This window comes from Neohortaea acidophila (genome assembly GCF_010093505.1).
Source record: "Neohortaea acidophila strain CBS 113389 unplaced genomic scaffold BDY17scaffold_7, whole genome shotgun sequence".
NCBI classification, from domain to species: Eukaryota; Fungi; Ascomycota; class Dothideomycetes; order Mycosphaerellales; family Teratosphaeriaceae; genus Neohortaea; species Neohortaea acidophila.
The window spans coordinates 959,289-978,334 of record NW_022985516.1 but is presented as its reverse complement, the minus strand read 5'-3'; the positions used below and the strand labels follow the sequence as shown (position 1 = coordinate 978,334).

The 19,046-nt window shown below is 57.2% G+C and overlaps 10 protein-coding genes across 10 annotated transcripts; 5 read left to right on the top strand and 5 right to left on the bottom strand.

The window, feature by feature from the left end:
* Positions 1 to 20: 20 nt before the first annotated feature.
* BDY17DRAFT_175988 (uncharacterized protein) lies at positions 21 to 2,165 on the bottom strand. Its single transcript, XM_033729855.1, has 3 exons — positions 1,612 to 2,165; positions 437 to 1,551; positions 21 to 387 (listed from the first exon to the last, which is right to left on the bottom strand). The coding sequence occupies exons 1-3, from the start codon at positions 2,030 to 2,032 to the stop codon at positions 82 to 84; spliced, it is 1,842 nt and encodes a 613-aa protein (XP_033588593.1). The 5' UTR covers positions 2,033 to 2,165; the 3' UTR covers positions 21 to 81.
* Positions 2,133 to 3,831, top strand: BDY17DRAFT_175969 (uncharacterized protein). The gene is made up of 4 exons (XM_033729854.1): positions 2,133 to 2,511; positions 2,564 to 2,692; positions 2,750 to 2,944; positions 3,006 to 3,831. The coding sequence occupies exons 1-4, from the start codon at positions 2,232 to 2,234 to the stop codon at positions 3,728 to 3,730; spliced, it is 1,329 nt and encodes a 442-aa protein (XP_033588592.1). The 5' UTR covers positions 2,133 to 2,231; the 3' UTR covers positions 3,731 to 3,831.
* A 208-nt stretch (positions 3,832 to 4,039) lies between these two features.
* BDY17DRAFT_300112 (cytochrome P450) lies at positions 4,040 to 6,069 on the top strand. The gene is made up of 3 exons (XM_033734009.1): positions 4,040 to 5,127; positions 5,186 to 5,666; positions 5,731 to 6,069. The coding sequence occupies exons 1-3, from the start codon at positions 4,185 to 4,187 to the stop codon at positions 5,906 to 5,908; spliced, it is 1,602 nt and encodes a 533-aa protein (XP_033588591.1). The 5' UTR covers positions 4,040 to 4,184; the 3' UTR covers positions 5,909 to 6,069.
* Positions 6,070 to 6,087: 18 nt separating this feature from the next.
* Positions 6,088 to 8,269, bottom strand: BDY17DRAFT_325520 (eukaryotic translation initiation factor eIF2A-domain-containing protein; the record flags this gene model as incomplete). Its single annotated transcript, XM_033737373.1, has 2 exons — positions 6,088 to 8,186; positions 8,245 to 8,269. 2 exons carry the CDS (start codon positions 8,267 to 8,269, stop codon positions 6,088 to 6,090), a joined length of 2,124 nt encoding a protein of 707 aa, XP_033588590.1.
* Positions 8,270 to 9,629: 1,360 nt separating this feature from the next.
* BDY17DRAFT_347258 (uncharacterized protein) lies at positions 9,630 to 10,624 on the bottom strand. The gene is made up of 2 exons (XM_033738125.1): positions 9,873 to 10,624; positions 9,630 to 9,820 (listed from the first exon to the last, which is right to left on the bottom strand). The coding sequence occupies exons 1-2, from the start codon at positions 10,359 to 10,361 to the stop codon at positions 9,761 to 9,763; spliced, it is 549 nt and encodes a 182-aa protein (XP_033588589.1). The 5' UTR covers positions 10,362 to 10,624; the 3' UTR covers positions 9,630 to 9,760.
* A 1-nt stretch (position 10,625) lies between these two features.
* On the bottom strand, positions 10,626 to 11,595 carry BDY17DRAFT_300106 (uncharacterized protein). The gene is made up of 2 exons (XM_033734008.1): positions 11,035 to 11,595; positions 10,626 to 10,973 (listed from the first exon to the last, which is right to left on the bottom strand). The coding sequence occupies exons 1-2, from the start codon at positions 11,251 to 11,253 to the stop codon at positions 10,695 to 10,697; spliced, it is 498 nt and encodes a 165-aa protein (XP_033588588.1). The 5' UTR covers positions 11,254 to 11,595; the 3' UTR covers positions 10,626 to 10,694.
* A 49-nt stretch (positions 11,596 to 11,644) lies between these two features.
* On the top strand, positions 11,645 to 12,679 carry BDY17DRAFT_300104 (uncharacterized protein). Its single transcript, XM_033734007.1, has 2 exons — positions 11,645 to 12,272; positions 12,331 to 12,679. The coding sequence occupies exons 1-2, from the start codon at positions 11,751 to 11,753 to the stop codon at positions 12,571 to 12,573; spliced, it is 765 nt and encodes a 254-aa protein (XP_033588587.1). The 5' UTR covers positions 11,645 to 11,750; the 3' UTR covers positions 12,574 to 12,679.
* Positions 12,680 to 13,768: 1,089 nt separating this feature from the next.
* On the top strand, positions 13,769 to 16,302 carry BDY17DRAFT_317653 (TIP-1 family-domain-containing protein; the record flags this gene model as incomplete). Its single annotated transcript, XM_033736122.1, has 2 exons — positions 13,769 to 13,885; positions 13,939 to 16,302. The coding sequence occupies 2 exons, from the start codon at positions 13,769 to 13,771 to the stop codon at positions 16,300 to 16,302; spliced, it is 2,481 nt and encodes an 826-aa protein (XP_033588586.1).
* A 229-nt stretch (positions 16,303 to 16,531) lies between these two features.
* On the bottom strand, positions 16,532 to 17,654 carry BDY17DRAFT_175915 (uncharacterized protein). The gene has a single exon (XM_033729853.1). It carries the CDS (start codon positions 17,335 to 17,337, stop codon positions 16,762 to 16,764), a length of 576 nt encoding a protein of 191 aa, XP_033588585.1. The 5' UTR covers positions 17,338 to 17,654; the 3' UTR covers positions 16,532 to 16,761.
* Positions 17,655 to 17,972: 318 nt separating this feature from the next.
* Positions 17,973 to 19,035, top strand: BDY17DRAFT_311613 (uncharacterized protein; the record flags this gene model as incomplete). Its single annotated transcript, XM_033735555.1, has 3 exons — positions 17,973 to 18,294; positions 18,355 to 18,893; positions 18,955 to 19,035. 3 exons carry the CDS (start codon positions 17,973 to 17,975, stop codon positions 19,033 to 19,035), a joined length of 942 nt encoding a protein of 313 aa, XP_033588584.1.
* Between the last annotated feature and the right edge of the window lie 11 nt (positions 19,036 to 19,046).

The window sequence follows — 19,046 nt, the reverse complement described above, 5'->3', positions numbered from 1 at the left end:
GGTCAAACGAGTGTGTGTGAGAAGAAGTGATGAGCGTTGCAATGAGCATCTCGCTCAGGATGTTCAGCACCGCGAGGGCGCTTAGATGAACAGCACCGCCATGGCAAGGCCGAGCACGGTGCACCCGGGCAGGTTGATGTCGAAGCCCTGAGCGGCGGCGCCGGTGTATGGCACAGGAGTCGGAAGACCGGTGCTGACGGTGCCGTTGGTCGAGGCACTCGGGTAGCCTGAAGAGGCGGTGCCCGCGGGTCCGGTGATGGCACCAGCGAGGCTGCTAGATGCCGACGGCGGCGCGTAGGAGTATCCTCCTGGAGCACCTCCGGCGGAAGACGAAGCAGTAGCTGGCGAGGATGCCACTCCTGACGATGCCGAGGTCGCGGCGGCGCTCTGTGGACTTGTCAGCAATGATCATTGAGGAGATGGAGGGTCAACTTACGCTTGCAGCACCGGAGGCCGAAGACGCACCAACGGATGAGCTTGCCAGCGTCAAGCGGCTTGTGCTGGTGATTGTCGATGTCAAGATCATGGTCGAAGTGGCCGAGATGGACGACGACGAGCCAGTGACCGCCCCGATGCTGTTGCTGCTGGGTGGAACTGCAGAGGCGCTTGCACTGTTGGAGGCTGGAGTCGACTGGGCACCGGCGGCACTCGAGGATTGGCTGGAGCCCACAGCGGGCGTGGTGTAGCCGACCAAAGAGGGCGAGGCGGACTGAGCACTGACCGCGTTAGACGATTGGCTGGCCGGCTTGGAGCTGGATGCAGCACCGGCCGCACTTGAAGATGTCTGAGCTGCCGAGGAAGGGCTAACCACAGAGGCTGGAGTGACGGAGGTGGCCCAGGTAGAGCTGGAAGATGCTGGAGCAGATGCCGATGCAGAGCTGGCTGAGCTGGCAGGCGACGAAGAAGACGCCGGAGCACTGGCTGGGCCGCTGGGAGAGGCACTGGCCGAAGTGGCACCGACTGACGGCGACCCGCTGGATGGAGCAGCGCTGGACGACGCGGGAGCAGAGGCAGACACGCTTGACGATGCTGGAGCAGATGCTGGCCCGCTTGATGACGCAGGGGCAGATGCCGAGCCGCTCGAGGATGCCGGGGCGGATGCTGGCCCGCTCGAGGACGCCACAGCCGATGAGCTGTAGGGCGAAAGAGGGCCGCTGGTTGACTGGAGCGTCAGGGTGGATGTTCCGGTGCGAGTGCTGGTGATTGTAATCGTGGACGCAGAGTTGGAAGCAGAGCCACTGTTGGTCTGGCCACCAGCTAGAGAGCTGCCCGACTGGATCGAAGCGGGAATGGACGACGAGGGAACGGACAAGCTGGAGCGGGTGACGGTGAGGGGGCAGACCGTGGTGTCCGTGGGAATGACCGAAGTGATGACCGAGGTGGACGAAGCCGGGCAGTTGGTGACGGAGGCAGGGCAGGAGAGGATGGTGATGGTGTCGGTGGAGTACTGGGTGGAGATGAACACGGCCGGCACCTCATCGATCACCATGACTTGAGTGATGACGGCAGCGGGCTCGGTGGAGAGCTTCGTCACGGTGGTGAGGTCCTTGGCTGCAGAGCGGTCAGCGGTGTGCGTGATGTGAGGAAGATGGATGCTGAATGCTTGCTTACCCTGCTGTCTGCCTTCGATGACTGCGGCGTGCGTGGTGGCCAGCAAACCAGCCGCTGCGACGGCAGCCTTCTTGAACTGCATCTTGCTTGATGTGGGAAGAGTGAGGTGACGTGAGGATAACGACGGTGAGTCTTGTCGACGAGAGCAACAAGAGGATGGAGAGTGGGAGATGAGGAGGATGGTGGAAAACGAGTGTGAAGAAGCTGTGAGAGCGGAAGCGAAGGTGGAAGTTTGTGTGGAAGGGAAGAGAAAACGTTGGGGACGCGTCAGGGAGAAAAAAATGGAAAGGGCTGGTGATGCACGCACGGGAGTGCCGTCGGGGTTACGTATGTTTGTGTTGAAAGAGGAAGGAACGTGGTGGGTGGGTGAAAGGGGAAGGAGCGAGTCGGCAAGCGCGTGCACGTGTCTGAGACCCAACATCCCGCATTCACGATTCAGCACTCACGAGACACATCAAGTGCTCTCCGCTGCGATGACCCGAGACATGGACGACGCACATGAGTCAAGAACAATCTGAATATGGGAGGCTCGTCTCGATGTGAAGCAATTGCAAGGCTGTACATGGCGTGATCCTGCCGGCGTTGCAGCCCTGCGACTTCCACCACATGCGATTGCAGCGATGAACCTGCCCTCAACGCCCTCTCGGTCTTTCCACTTCTCCTGTTGCCAATGCAACGGTCAGGAAGATGCAAGGCCTATTTCTTCTCCTCTCCTCGATCTTCTCTTCTCTTCTCTCTCTCCACCATCATCTTCCCAGCATCAGCATCCAGCATCTTCGCTCGTCTCATCGTCCACAACTTTCACACATCCATCCATCCACCAGCATCAATCTTCACAACACCAATCAACCATGCATATCAACACCCTTGCCGTCGTGGCCGCGGCTGCCCTGTTCAGCAGTCAGTCCTCATCCACCACCGCCTCATTGACATTTCAGCTGATCCTCCTCAGGCGTCTCTGCGTGGGACATCCACGACCGCGACATCAGCTGGTGTGGGCCTTGTAATGATTCGCCGAGGGAGAAGTGGAGCTTCGTCGAGTCCTGGTTCTGCGATTGGTTGATCGACTCTGGAACGTGTGGTATGTTTGAGACTATACCTCGCTCTTCGTCCCTTGTCTGACACTACTTGATCGTAGATCTGGACACACATCCAGACACATCTCCCCGCACAAAGACGACCTTCGAGTACCACACTCACACTGTCACTGATCGCCGCCGGGATGCTGCCGCAACCCCGACATCCGTCGAAGACATGGTCATCCCTCACCTTCAGCATGTGCCGGCGGCACTCTGTGAGGGCTTTCCCAAAGGCATGCGTCCATCTGCATGCAGTGAGTTGGCACCCAACCAGACATGCATCACTGCCACGGCTGACACTCTGCATCGTTCCAGGCGTGATCAGCGAGGCAACTCCTTCGAAGGTGCGAGCTCGTCGCTGGGAGGCCGAGACCGAGACCGTCACCATGCGCATCTACGAGACTGAGACCTCCACCGTCATGTCCATCCCGACTTGGTGCCTCAACACTCCGACCGCCACGCATCCAGCTCCGACCACCTGGCCGGGGATGACTACCCCGGCGCCGCCCCCTCACACCGAGCTTCCCCCGCCCGTCTGGACCATCCCGACACCCCCTCCTCACTTCGAGCTTCCTCCCCCGGTCTGGCACACGCCGGCACCGTCTCCCCCTCAATCTCCCGTGGTCAGCAAACCGACGACCTCCGTCGTCACCATCACCAGCGAGGCATGCACAACCTGCACTCCTCACATCTGGACCAGCACGGTGAGCCTGCCTCTCAGCCCGGTGCCGACGCCATCAAGCTCTCACTACACTTGGTCGTCTCCACCGTCCACTCCCTCCTCCTGGTCATCGACCACACCATCGTACCCCTCAACATCCGCTCCAGTGCATTCGTCTACGACTACACCGGCGGCTTACTCGCCCAGCACCACCGTCAGCTACTCGCACACCACTCACACCTACGGCACGATGAAGCCGATTTACACGCATCCGACGTCGATCACGCCGCCTGTTCTCGGCGGCGTGGGCAAGGTGGAGGGCAGTGTGTTGGCTATGCTGGCCTTTGTTGCGGCTGCGGTCGTTATTCCCGCATTGTGATTGCACTTTAGCTTGCTTGTATTAGTTGACGTCGTCAGAGATTGATAGAATGAGTTCACGATTACCGTCACCGATGCTTCATCTCGTTCATCTGCTCAAACCACCCTGCGCCGAGTTCCGAGGCTTGTTGTTCTGATCTAGTACCCTGTCGAGGTACAAGTCGTCGCCGTGCCGCCCGTCCTGCTCGTTTTCGTATCGTATTCGTACCGTTGGAAAGCGGAGCTCTACGATTGGCTGGCGGAACGTCGTTCCGACCATCCATCGAGTCACCAGCCTGACCACATGTCCTTCTCCTCACAACCCGGTCAACAATGGCCGGATATGACGCCTGAGGAGAGACGTCTTTTGACGCGTCTCAAGTAGGTATATAAGGCCTACACTCCCCATTCCCTGGATTCGTTGCTTTCTCTCTCCATCTCTCATCCAAACCTCCATCTTCATCCCCATCCACGCCATGCACTACCTGTACAAAGCCCTCATAGCCTCTACATCCCTCCTCGCCACTCCATTCATCATCCTACTCTCCATCCAATGGTCAAGAACCCGTCTCGCACCCCCCAACATTCCCTGGGCGGGGTTGAATAACAAACGCCTCTTCCCCAAACTGCGCGCCAATCTGCGCGAAATCACCGCCAAACGCGACCCCCTGCTCGAAGGCTACGAGAAATACAGCAAGCACGGCCAACCCTTCATCCTCCCCTCGCTCAACTGGCCCGACGTCGTGCTCCCCCCGTCTCACATCCCGTGGTTAATCAGCTTCCCAGACAACGTCCTCAGCACCTCCAGCGTTTTCGAAGATGTGCTTGCGACGAAGTATCTAGGCCATGGACCCGATTTGGCAGCCATAGTGGACTTCAGCGTCATTCGACGCGATCTGACTCGGCATCTCAATGCTACTCTGCCCGATATACTGGACGAAGTGCGCGCGTCATTTGACGAGAGTATCGAGCCCCTTCTCTCGTCTGATGAAGACTGGGCCGATGTCAAAATCGTCGAGATCATCCTCAACACCGCCCGACGTCTGAGTAACCGCGCGTTTGTCGGGGAGTCGCTCTGTCGAAATAAGCGGTTCATGTCTGCACTCAAGAGCTGGGAGTTTGCTATTGGCATCTGCTCGGCCGTCATCCGCTACCTCGTTCCGCAGTGCCTGCAACCCATGCTCGGTCCGGTCATTGCTCTGCCCGTGCGATTCCAGGATTGGAAATTGAAGCGGCTTGTCCTTCCTGTCCTATATGAGCGACTCGCTGCACAGAGTGGATCAGATGAGAAGGATGTGAAACCCCCGCCAAACGACGTGCTACAATGGCTTCTCGATGCGAAGCTCGCAGGCCGCGACGCAGCAGCGAGGATGACTCTGAGCGAGATCGCGCACAAGACCGTCTTCCTCAACTTCTTCGGTAAGTCATGTCTCACCCTACCAAGTAAAGACACAAGACCTAACCCAAACGACAATAGCCGTCCACACAACCGCCCTCAACACCTCGTCAACCCTCCACAACATCCTAACCTCCACCCAACCCCCAACCCCCTCCCTCATCCAAACCCTCCTCACCGAAACCGCCCCCCTCCTCCCCACCCTCTCCCAAAACCCCACAACCCTCCGCTCTCAAACCCCCGCCCTCGACTCCGTAATCCGCGAATCCCTCCGCTTCAAGCCCATGAACGGCCGCGGCCTAGGGCGCGAAGTCGTGGCTCCCACGGGCCTCACGACGCCCGATGGATTGTATTTGCCGTGTGGTACGCATGTTTGTGTGGTGTTTGGGCCGAGGCAGTTGGATGAGGGGGTTTGGGAAAGGGGAGGGAAGTTTGCTCCTTTGCGGTTTTATCGGGAGGGGGGCGATGAGGGGGGTACGACGGAGGAAAAAGAGGACGTGGGGAAAGCGGCGGTGCATATTACTGAAGACTTCATGTCGTTTGGATTGGGGAGACATGCGTGGTGAGTTTGATCTTCCTCGGAACCTGGTCAGCGTGTCTCACTGACTCGTCTACGTGTCTCACAGTCCCGGCCGCTTCTTCGCTGTGCAAGCGATGAAGATCATACTCGCTACTCTCATCACTCGCTACGAGTTCCAGCCGTTGGAGGAACCGATGCCTCTCCTTGAAATGGGCGAGGTGTCGACTCCGTCGGAGAAAGCGACGGTCAAGATGCGGCGGAGGCGAGAAGAAGTACTGGGATAGCAGAGAAAGCGGTCACCGTCTTCTAACGATCTCGCTCGGACGGAAAATTGAAATAGGAAACAATGAAAGGAAGAAGGAAGAACTCTCAACTTCACTCATCACGAATGTTCATTGCAAAACTCTCAACTCACTCCATAGCCTCTAATACCCATCCTCCCCTCACACTTCCTTCCACAACCTCACTCATCCCGATACCCCACATCGGCCAACTCCTTCCGCACCCCAGCCTCGGTCCCAATCTTCAGCACCTGCGTGCCCTCGAGCTTCTCGCCGCCCGCCTGGCGCATCTTCAAATCGTCAATGGCCCGAAGCTTCTTAAGCAGCGATCGGATCTTCTTTTCGTGCGGTGAGCCGGCGCCGGGAGTGGTGACTGTGAGCTCTGGGGCGGCAGCGGCGGCGACGGGTTCCGGGGCTGCAGGTGCGGGTGCTGCTGCTGGTGCGGGCTGGCCGTTAGGGGGAGGGATGGTGGTGTTGAGTGGTGGGCCGCGTTGTCGGCTTCCTTCTCTTCTTCGTGGCGTTTCGTATCCGCTCTTCGGTCGAGAAGGAGAGTGCGGACGACTTCGTCGCTCTGGACTCCGGCTTGGGGAAGCCTGTGCTGCACCGCCTCCGTTCTCTGTAGGCGCCGCGAGGCCCGCGGTCTTGGCCTCTGCATCCTTCGCCTTCTTCGCTTCTCGCTTCTTCTTGTTCTTCAACGCCGCTTTACTCAGATTTTCGTCACCTTCAGCGGCGGTGAGACTGACACCTCCGCCTGGCGCGGCGCCGGGAGGTAGTTTCGGCTCCACCGTCTCTGCTCCGGGGACTTCGCGCCTTCTAGGCCGGTGAGCGAAGCCGTTCGCTTCGTGGTCTTTGCCGGACATGATGTCGCGGACGAACGCTGCGCCACCTTCGTCTTCACGCTTGAAAGCTAATGGAGTTGCGGATCCGCGTGCACCTGGTGGTCTGTACGCTCCAGCGGGTTTGGAGGGCGTCTTGAGCTTGCCGAGATATTCCAGGGCGGACGCATGAGGAGTCGGAACGGGATGCAGGGGGTCTTCCGATGGGTGCTGAACCGCAGACTGCGGCCGCCAGATGACGTGGTAGAGCTCGTGCATGTCTTCGTTGTACATCAAGCCGCCTCCCACGTGCCAAATCCGAATGCCATTGTCGACGCGCAGTCTGGGACTTGTGGTGGCGGTAAGAATATGCTTGCCGTCGGGGCTCCAGTGGCATATGCTTGCATTGCTGGCCTCGATCGTGCAGACCTTTAGATAGTTCTTCTCCAGGTCGTAGATGTCCATCTGCCCCGCCAAGTTTCCAAAGCCGGCAACGATGAGGAACCGACCGGTGGGGGAGAAAAGAATGGTGTTTCTAGGTTTCAAGTCGAAGCTGTGCGTCGCCACAGCCCTGACGTTAAAAATGGTCGTCTTGGCCGGCATGTAACCGTACACCACGGCGAACTCCTTTGAATTGGGCGACCAGGTGACATCGTGTATGGGCCCCTCCTTGTCCAGTTGGATGCGAGAGTCGAAGCCTCCATTGGCGCTGAGGATGTACATGTTCGTCTCTCCATAGTAGCTCTTGTTGCTCTTGTCCACTTCCGTCTGCGCGAGCACGATCAAGCTCGTGCCGTGCTCGTTCCATTTCAGCTGCACCTTGTCACCCTTGAAGAAGGTCTTTTGCGAGACGGGCGCATTGAACTGCGGCACGTTGAAGACCTTGACCGAAGCCGGCTGGCCCTTGCGCTCCGGGACAAAGACGGCAATCGAATGCGTCTTGCCCGGGGCAACCGCAAAGTCCGCCACGCCTTCCACATGCAGTCTGTTCCACACCTTGGCCAGGTCTTTGCTCTCGTAGATTTGAATCTCGTTGTTGACCGCGCGCGCGCAGAACTGCTCGTCGGAGGTGTACTGCAGATTCCACCCGGTCTGGTTCTTCTGTACAAACTTGCCGATCACATCTCTTTCGCCGGCTTGGCCCGCATTCTCGTCGAGCGTGCGCCAGACCTTGAGATTCTTGGTGGTATTGCCTTCTTCATCCTTTGTGGGCCGCTGCCATGTTATGATATATGTCCCGGCGGGCGAGAATCCGAGCTCATAGACGTTCTCGGCGGGGAGGATGGTCACAACGTGGCCCACGGATGCATCGATTACGGTGACTCTGTCGGGTGCGGCCCATGCGAAGAAGCGGCCGTCGGGGGAGTAAACGCAGCATCGAAGGTTGCCTTCGGGTCTATCGAAAGCGGGCAGATTCTCGTAGACGGGAGCGGCGTCAAAGACTCCGACATGCTTGGAGGTACGGTCTGTTTGGCGGCTCTTGTCAGCATTCGTCGGGTTGGCGGTTAGCGCAGAACTACTTACAAGCAAGCTGGGTAGGTTGCGCCATCTTGATCGCAAGGCCGTGAAGGGTTGCGGCAGGTGGTGCACTCGGCGTTGAGAGGATCGCTGGGGTGGTGATGCGCGTGGAGAGGCTCGAAATGCGCTTTGAATAGACTGTGTCGTGGGGTACAGGCAGTGATTACTGCTCGCTGGAGGCCGAGTTAGGATAACTAAATCCACTCGAGGAGGGGATGATTGAGCGGCGGAGCAGTCACTGAAGCGCGGGGGAGGGAGCAATGGGGATGGGAGGGGGATGCGTAAGAAGACAAAGAAAAGTCGAAAGGCGAGTGGAATTTTTGTTGTGAAGCCTGACCCTGCGTGCCTCAGGCATCTCTCAGCCTCGGCGGGACGTCATCTATTCACCGCGCTCGATGAACAGCGAGCGAGGCATCTCCTCCATCCAAAGAGCCGGGTATTACCTCACGAGGTAGCACAGATCTGTGCAATCTGATGAACGTGACAAGTACTAGTAGAGACACAACATGTTGTGTACGACTAACCACGACCTCCGGCAAACATCATTCACCTTCGCCGCGACGCAACATTCACTATACCTCATACACCGTATTCACTGTGGTGAAAGGGCATGTACTGAATATATAGAACAGGACCAATTCCTCTAGATTCCGTCTACCCCCTCCATCAGTTGCTTAACGTTTGTCAATCTACTCATTGCTCTTCAATCTACCCGTAACAAGATGTCAGACAACGGCAGAGGAGGATCGAGCCAGGGGCCGCCTCGCCCCCAGTGGGGAGCGAACCAAGAGCCGCTACGGACCAACGACCAGGTGTATCCAGCATCAACAATCCCGATTTCATTCAGCGATGAAGCGCGAGAGCAGACCATCAATCGCACCATGGCCAATCTTCAACATACCGGGTCCAGGGCCACCGGATCCGCGGCGAGAAGAACAGCGTACAGCAGAGCCGAACTGATCTCCAGCCACATAGAAGCCAGACGATATGTGCCAGAAGCGGACGTGTTCCTAACCTGAGAGCAGACCTATCAATTCTGGCTACGGCGGCGTGACGAAGTCAGGACCCAAATGGTAGACATCCTCAAGCTCGAGCGCGACATATGGGACCCGGGTAAGACCGCCGATGACAATTGGCGATGCATAGGTGTCGAGGTCGACCGCAGGGCGGAGGCGAGGCTGAATGATCCGCGGACTGTGTATGACTTGGAGCAGATCTGCGAGTCATTGGGGTGGCTTCAGGAGAGATCTCGTTTGGTGCGGAGATCTCGAGGTGGGGGTGGAAGTGGAACGGGGCAGAGTAGCGGGCAGAGTAGCGGAGAAAGCGTGCAGATCCCCAGAGGGGTTGTACAGAATCGTGGCGGGCAGCGAAGGAGAGGAAGAAGCGGGTGATGGGGTAGATCGTTCTCGAACACGGGTATTCGAGTGGACGACGGATGAGCCCATCGGTTGATTAGGCTGCTATGATATCAAGCAGACACATTATGTACAAGTATCTTCTTTTGTATGCGGCATGCGTCACCTTACGAGCCCATCTCATCGGCCGGAGGGAAGGCCAGAGTGAAGTCGCAACCTTCGACAGCCTATAATCATCATTAGCACAACGTCGTTCATGATGGTAAGCATCAAACTCACATCCGCGAGATTGTTCTCATTCAACTTAATGCCAGCCATGATATCGCTCTTCAAGCTATCCAAAGCAGCCTTATCAGTCGCCGGATTGCCCGTCAACCCCGCGGCCAGCGCCTTCTCCGTCTCCTCGGCAGCTTGATACTTCGCAAGGCCCGGGATAGCCGCGTTGCCCGGCGGGGCAATCTGCTGGTTGAAGAGCCGCAGGTTCATCCCGGCCTGCACATTGGCCATCAGCTCGCCCTTGGCGATGTAGAAGGCCTCCATGTTGACGGGCGTACTGGACTCGACGGTGATGACGTTGAGCGTCGCGTTGTATTCGCCGTACTGGCCCTCGATGTTGAGATGGATGCCGGTCGCCAGCGCGATGACGGCTTGACTGCAGGCGGAGTTTTGGCCGCTGCTGCCGCCTGGCCCACCCCAGCCGGGGCCTCCCCATTGCGGGATGGCCATGGCCGTGCCGAGCAGGGCGAGGGAGACGGGGAGGAGTTGCATGGTGTTGGATGAGTGTTGTGGAGGGAGGAGAGGGACGTCGAGGTGGGTGCGAACGGGCAGCAGAGTGCCGGCCAGCAGATCTATTTATGCCGCCATTGACGCAGCAGATCTACATCCGGGTCATTGCCAAACCGAAACAAGCAAAAGGCTCAATATTAAAATGCGCCACCGCGCCCGTTCAGGGTGTCGATCATCTGCGAGATGCGAACGGAAGGCAGACTAATGCCGGCGCTAGGCATGACGAGCTCAGGAACATGACATATACTCTCGATGATGCGGGGGAGGCTGTCTGACTTGCTGCTGTGCTTGATCATCTTCCATCGCGGTCTTCTCTCAATCATCCCACTCAAAATCGGCGTCCTGTTCAGAATCATACTCCGACTCGCGCTCCGACTCGGAAGTCTCCATGTCAGTGTCTGGCGTAAACTCACTCACAGACTCCTCATCACTCTCACTCTCCGCCTCGCTGTCCTCGCGAGTCTCCGACTCGGTGGCCTGCATGGTTTCGGCGTCAGCTTCCATCTCCTCCTCCAAGTCATTGAGATCAACGAGTTCCTTCTTCATGTTGAACCACATACCGAGGATGTCGCCGTGGATGTGCTCGGAAGGCTCCTAGAAAGTCACGAGTTAGCAAGTGCTTTGTGTCCAGGGCAAAGGGATGATGATAACTTACCCATGTGGCTTCCTCGACCGTATATCCCTCCCAGACGACGAGTAGTTCGAGGAGGAAGTTGGCGCCGATGCGTTGGGCGATGATCTCTTGGACGAACCACTGGTTGTCCGCGATCATGCCTGCTGTTCGGGTGTTGCTCGCCATGTTGAAGGCTTCTTGTTTGAGATTCTGGAGAGGAGAGGAGTGTAGAGGCGCATGATGTATATATATAATGAACATTGTCGCGTGAAGCTGTTCGGCAACAAAGAAACGGCAACAATGGAGGGAAGTCAGGGTGGGAGGAGTGAAGAGGAGAGGCAGTGAATGCACAAAGCCATTGGGACAAACAAAGATGAAAGACAATAGAGCACCCTGTGGCCGTTCTACTTTGAGAGACAATCGTCTTGTTGCAGTCACTGAGGAGGGTTGAGATCTGGCTAAGAAGGTAAAACATCGTGGTGTCGAAGGGTCGAGATCTGCCGGTAGCCATCAGCAAGAAGAGCAACGCTGCAGCACAGCCTTTGATGTATCAACCCCCAATATTGATGAAGGTAGATTGGTCATGAAATCCGTCAATTGGCCTGTCAGGACAAGGTATGTGTCTCGCGAACCACACTCAGCCGACGGAGCCTTGTGGCGAGCCGCCGACGTGATATGACGTGATGCGATAGTCATCAGCATCAGGTACCAGCAGCAACGACACGCCTTCCATCACACTCACAACATCCACCAGCAAAATGCCCAACGTCCTAATCGTCGGCGCAACGCGCGGCCTAGGCCACGAACTCGCCAAAAAATACGCCGATAAAGGCGACACAGTCCACGGCACCGCACGCAAAAGCGCCCCCAAAGAAGACAGCACCAAAATCCACTGGATCCCCAAAGTAGACTTGAGCGAAGAGGCCGCCGGCGCGACAGTCGTCTCCGCCCTCAAAAGCACCAAACAAGACATCGTCATCATCTCCGCCGGCTTCTTCGTCAAAGAGTCCCTCGACGACCCGGATTTCGAGCAGGAGGTCCTGATGTACAAGACGTGCGCGATTGGGCCTGTGTTTGTCGTTTCGGCGCTGCACAAGGCGGGTTTGCTGGCGAGGGGTGCTAAGGTTATTCTTGTGTCGTCGGAGGCGGGGTCGATTACGCTCCGCCACGAGAGTGAGGGGGGAGGGTTGTATGGGCATCATGCGAGCAAGGCCGCGTTGAATATGGCGGGTAAACTGCTGAGTTTGGATTTGAAGGGAGAGGGGGTTGCGGTGGCGATGGTGAGTGGGGGATTGTGCGATGACTTTAGAAACGGCTGGCTAATTGAAGTGATATCAGGTTCACCCGGGTTTCATGCGGACTGAACTCACGGCTAGCGTTGGCTTCGATCAGTTCTGGGATGACGGCGGTGCTGTGACGCCTGATGTTGCGGCCAAGTCACTCGTGGAGTGGATCGATGGGTTCGACATCAGCCATACCGGAGAGTACTGGGCGCCTCGCGGACCGGGCGATATTGGGACTGCGGAGCCGGTGTTGGGGCCCAAGGACAAGCTGTCCACGCCGTTTCAGATACCATGGTAGCGAAGCAGTGCGAGGTTGCGTGCGTTACCAGCGCTACTAAGACAAATGACGGGAAACGAGAGCAGAGTTCTATAGCATCATACAATTTCGTAGTAGTCGAAAGACCACATCTTCCTCACTCTTCCGGCATCTCAGTGCCATGGACCTGCTCTCGACATCCGGCGAGAAACTGCATCACACAGAAGGCAAGCCCTTCGTTTTCCCCGTCGTGGTAATCAAGAACCTCTCCAGCTCCTTCAAGCACACCGCAGCAGCCACATATCTGAAAGAAACCAACTCTCCCAGCTCACGATCCACCAACGCTCCCTGCTCGACCGCCGCCTAAGCGATGGCCCGCGGTAAAGCCTCGACTTTTCGATCGACATTCTTGTCATCGTAGAGAACGTCCAGATTAGTGCCGCCCTGGATAGGCGAGCCTGACCGAACTTCGTATGCCGCCAGAAAGGCATCGCCGGAATGCTTATCTAGGACGGTGGTGTTGGCGTAAGCTTCGCTCGGACTCTTCACCACGTGGAAGTCGTAATCTTGTATCTTGCTTTGACCTCTTGATGCGTCGCCTGAGGTGGCAGGCTGCGAACGAAGATGTCCATGATGGTGCCCCCTGCGATATTGCAGGAACACGAAGGACGTTTCAAGTCGGCGACAAAGATGAAGGAGGCGACCCGGCGACAAAGGTTGAGGGAAGGAAAGGTAGATTGGACGTGAAGGAAGACAACGAGGTCAAGCAGTCAAGAAGATGATGTAACGCCGCAAGGTGAATGTGTGAACGGGGGAGCAGTTCGCACCTTCCGCACAGCATGTCTGATTAAGGTGCGAGCACTTACATTACGTGACATATGTCCAGGGATGCGAGGGTGGTCGGCGCCGCCAATGTTTGTGACACGTTCAGCTAGGAGCTTTGAAACAAACAGAAGCTGCACGATCATGAGCAGAGACGAGGGAGCGCTGGGAAGGACATCAGCAGGTCAAACAGGAGAAGTGAGCATGTCTGGCGTCGCTTTCAGACACCATGCAGTGAGATTCTTAGACGGTGTTGTACGGACGAGTTGTGGTGAAAGAGAACGAGATGTCAAATAGAGTTGGCGCTAGTCGGGTGCTAGCCTCTTTGGGTCTTGATATGTGTTTCCCAAAGCTTGAACAGCTCCCACTTTCGACGTCTGAATGTTCGCGACTCGTGAAGACACGACATCCGGCGATGGATTCCCGCGTGCAGGACTATCTTGACGATAAATTCCAGTCCTCGGCCGACTTGGAATCTTTGGATTCGCTGCTGGAGAATGTCAAAAGTCAGCAAGAGCTGCTGAAACAACAGGTTAGTATACCAGCCAGCATGAGGTATGGGGAAAGTCACTCACCGTCTCTCAGCTCGACGACGCAAGGCGAGATCACGATGGCGCCAAACGAAAGGCCGAGCAGCATATCGAGTCGATTCAAAGAAAGGCACAAGCCTTTCAGAAAGAGCAAAGCAGCATGGATCGCCGACTCCTTGTGGTCACCCAATCCGAGACAAGCGATGATGCGGTGCGCAAGTTCGAATCGAGCATGGAAAAGTTGCGAAAGCTGGATGTGGCTGCTGGATACGTCGAGTTGCTACAGTCGGTGGACAGGTTGCGAACGGAATGCACATCACAACTCGGCAAGTCGGACGAAGCTGCCATGGAGCCATACGGAAAGCTACGCCATCTCGTGACGAGCTTGCGGCCGTTGCAGGACGCGGCAGAAGGCGCTGCTCCGCATCTGCTAGACTACATCGCTCGCCAGGCTGAAGATCTGCGTCAGACTATACAAAATTCGTTCGCGGCCGATCTGGAAGGCACGCTGAAGAAGATGAACTGGCCGAAGCCGACCGACACCGTGCCCTTGGCCTTGGAGAAGGAATGGAGTGCGAACGTTGTTCGCCTCCTGAAGCTACAACAACAGGATTTGCTGGACCTGGAACACAGCGTATCCACCCAAGCTCCCAAGCAAGAGCCACCCGCATTATGGGCCCTGGAGGTCATGGTCCACGCGCTGGAGCAGCGATTCATCTACCACTTCTCCGGAAACAAAGCTACGAATCGCTTGGACAAGCCCGAGTACTTCCTGCACCACACAACCGAGTTGCTGTCTACATACTCGACCTTTTTGCAGAATGCAGTCCAGCCTCTGCTTGTGCAGCAGTTCAGAGGGACCGACCTGTCGCTCACTCCGGCATACATCGATGCACTCTCAGCATTCATCACAGCCCTGCTTCCGATGCTCAAGAGGAAACTCTACAGCTTTGCTACCCAGGTGTCCAGTCAGCCTCAGCTGCTCAGCCATCTGATTCACGAAGTCATGGCTTTCGACGCCACTCTACAAGAATCCTACTCCTACTCGCCGATCTCGCCTTCCCTGCCCTGGCGTGGCCTCGCGCACTTCCTGTTGGACACGTGCGGATATTTTGCACAATGGCTAACAGTCGAGCGCGACTTTGCAGTCGCTCGCTACCAATCCATCATCGATGCCTCCGACGCCGGCGAACTCGACTACGACTCCGTCAGCTCCGAAGCCGCGAAACCAATGAAAGCCGCCGTTCGCCTCAACGACCTGCTGGAGACAGTCACCAATCGCTATAGACCCCTGGCAAGCTTCAGCCAGAAGATGCGCTTCCTCATCGACATTCAAATTTCCATCTTCGACCGCTTCAATCTCCGGCTGCGCAACAGTCTCGATGCCTTTGTTGCCAGCAGCTCGACCATCGGCCGTACAGTCCCGGGCGTATCGGTGGAGCGACAGAGCGAAGTGCAGGGCATTAAAGGGTTGGATCGATTGTGTCGCGTTTTTGGATCGGCAGACTACCTAGAGCGAGCCATGCGCGACTGGAGTGACGATGTCTTCTTTCTCGAGTTGTACGAAGAGTTACAAGCTCGGGTGAAGGAGCCGGAGCGAGTGAACCGCCATCTCGGCGACATTCAAGAGGTGCAGCAGAAAACGAGCGGTGCGATTGGTGAAGACGGCGAGACAGATGGCGAATTACAGGGTGCGCTGTTCGACGAAACCGCAGGGCTATATCATAGCCTGCGGGTGCGGAGCGAGAACATGATCATCGAAATGCTCAGCTACTCTCTCCGCGAGACGCTGCGACCGTACGCTGCCGTCACTACGTGGGGTTCGCTGACCTCTGCCTCTGCTACCACCGGAGGCAGTGCGCCATCGGCCGAGTTGGACCCAATGCTACGCCTGATTACTGAGTACTTTGGCTTCTTGGGCAAGGCCGTTGGCAAATTGGCGGCGAGGCGGATCAGTCGACAGGCGCTGCACGCGATACAGAATTACATCTGGGACCAAGTGCTGCTCCGACACTTCTTCTCGACTGCTGGCGCCTTGCAGCTGTCCACGGACGTGGCTACCATTTGCTCGCACGTCGATCGGTTTGTTGGCATGGGCCAGGGCCGGGCGGGGATGAGGAGGCTTGTGGAGGGGAGTGTGCTCCTCGGTCTACCTGTGCGCGGCGAGATCCCGCGAGTGCAACGCGGGAAATCTGGAGAAGAAGGCGAGGAGGCTTTTGATGAAGACACAGCGTGGGAGGAAGACGATGCAGATACTGGGGACGGCGGAGAGAAGAAGTTGGGTCTGTTCGAAGTAGACAGGCTGTTGTTCACGGACAATGAGAGTGCAAGGCAAGTGGTGCGGGAGCTGGGGCTGGAGATGCTGAGTGTGGGCGATGCTCGAGAGGTGCTGAAGAGAAGGGTGGAGGTGCGGAGTTGATGATACGGTATGTCGCCATGTAGTATCTCCAAGCGGTACCAACCCTGTACTATGGTAGATGAGGATGTCGTTGCTCTGTTTGATGAAATCCTTTCATGCTATATCAATGAGGGAAATTGAAAGGCTTTCGGAGAATTTTGGCGAATTAGGCGGGTTCTTTGATCAAACATGCCAGCGCGTTGGAGTAAACAGCCACGCGTTGACGAGTCGAGGTCTTCCAACTGCTCGCCATGGCCAGCATATGCATTCTGTGAAGAGCGATATGTCCTGCCCTGCTCAAGCGTATCTGGTAGTCACTTGCGTGAAAGCAAGGAATGAGCAAGCTAAACCCTTCCCAATCGAAGCCGAAGGAACAAACGCGTCTTTGTTATCAAGCCACAGTAAGCCGACGCGTACCTCCCAGGCCAGCCGGAGGTTATTTCTCTTGGGGGCCTGGCTAATCAAAGGGTAACAAATGGACTAATTACAGGCCCACGGATGGCTGTAAATTGGGAATAGACTCATGGGAGTGGGAACATTGAAGGCAACGGCAGCTCGTCCCGGGCGGTGCAGCGTGGCCATCACGCACTTTCGGGCGCCGTCACCTCGCCGGGCTCCTCTTTCTTCCGTTTTGGGAAATGAGCATTTCGCCAGCGAGCGAGGGTGGTGGCCAGGGTTGGCCCATGAGGCGCGGTTATTATTGTCGCTGGGGTGGACAGTGCGGACGCCTTGCTTGTGTGGCTCGCATTGTCTGCGATTAGAGCGAGTATGCAGTAGACAGCATTCGCGAGACTGCTGTGCGTTTGAGACGATGCGGGCGGGCTTGGAAGAGTGGAAGATTTGAGGGCGCGAGGCCTCTTGACGATGTGTTTCATCCGCGAGACGGCCGGCGTGGATTGGGCGGGAGGGATAGAGTTGGGCCGGCGCGGACGCGAGGCCAATCACGCGTGTCGCTCCCCTTTCTTTCCCCATCGTTCCTGCCCTGGCATTAGCGGCAAAGGCTAATTTGACGGGCGCCCATCTCTGCGAACCCGTTCCTTGGCGCCCTGCTTCCATTGCTTTTCTCTCTCCCTCGCCGTCCACGCCTGTACCACTCGAGACGTGTGCTGCTGCTCATCGTCCTCATCATCATCACCATTCCCTTCTCCCAACCCATCTTCCCTAGCATCCACCTCACATTCGTTTAGGTGTGCTTTGCTTTGCTGTACTTCTCTCCTCGCGTTCCCGTTGCTGTTGTTTTTCCCCGACCCTCCTGCCGCGCCGACCTCGTGACCGCCGCGAAACACGAGACACGAGCGAGCCTTCCTCAACCGACCGCCATCTCCATCCAAACTTCGCCATCGCCATCGTGCCATTCGCGAACACTCTACCCTCACAAACGAGCCCTCTTTGTCCTCCGTGACGAGTTGTGTTGCCAACAGCGACGCGCGGTTTCTTGTGAACTTGGCGCCTTGGAAGTCTGCACCTTCGCGCGTGGCATGAGTAACCTCCCGGTGGTGTAACGCTGCTCGGACCGCTCGGAACACAACCAACAAACCTGCTGCTGGAAATACTCTGCAGCCCGGAATTCACTGCTTGTGCTGCTGGCAGCCATCGACGCCCAACGAATCCCCACCACGCTCACTACCTTCCTCCTTCACCACCATCGCGCCGAACTCCTTGCTTCGGCGTCACACCCACCAATCCACACGATGCCTTCCACATTCAGACACAACACTGCCTCCACGGCATTAATATTACTCGGCCTTGCCCTCTCCGCACGAGGCGTCGAGGCGCTCAGCGCCATCACACCCGAAGGCTGCTACTCCGCCTCTGCCCCATTGCAAAACCAAGGCTCCTATCTCTACCAAACCACCGGCTACTGTCAGCCACTATGCGTCAATCAGAGTCTACCCGTCATGGCTCTGACCGGCGGCGATACTTGCTACTGCGGTTCCGAGCTCCCCACCGCCACCGCGAAAGTGGACTCGTCGAACTGTAACAGCGCCTGTGTGGGATACCCTTCGGATACATGTACGTTACCATGCCCAACGCAACCTGCAGAATGCAGCACTCACTGACATTTCTTTTTAGGCGGCGGCCTTGGTTTCTACCAAGTCTACCTGACCGGCCTGGAAGACACCGTGCCCACCTATTCGGGCAGTGGCTCAGGGTCAAGCTCTAGTGGCTCAGGGTCAAGCTCTAGTGGCTCGTCCAGCAGCTCGCCCTCCTCAACTCACTCTCCCTCCGTCGTCACCAAGGTCTCCCCCCAGACCACCGTAGTCATCACACACGAAGCATCATCAACGCCCACCCAGACCGTCCACTCAAACAGCAGCCACGGTACCAGCACAGCCGGTATTGCCGCCGGCGTAGTAGTGGCTCTGGTGGTCGTCGGCGCCATCATCGCCGGTGTCTTCTTCTACCTCCGGCATAGGAAGCGAAAGGCGGCAGAAGAAGAGTACAAGCGGGCGCAAGTGGCGGAGATTATGCGCGGCGGAGAACGCAAGCCCCCGACTACGGGCTACAGCAGCACCTCCGACTCTCGACTGGAGCCGGCGTCCTTCAACGGCCGCCGGAACAGCATCGGCAGCATTGCCGATAACGAAGACTACTCGCGGAAGATCCTAAGGGTGAGTACTTATCGCCGATGATTGTACGATGCAACGGCAACTGACATTCTTCCTCCAACAGGTCGCCAACCCGGACCGTAGCTCCATCTTCCCCCCTGACCGTGCCTCCATCTTCCCTCCCAACCGCGCCTACCACCCGTAGAGCCCAGCGAG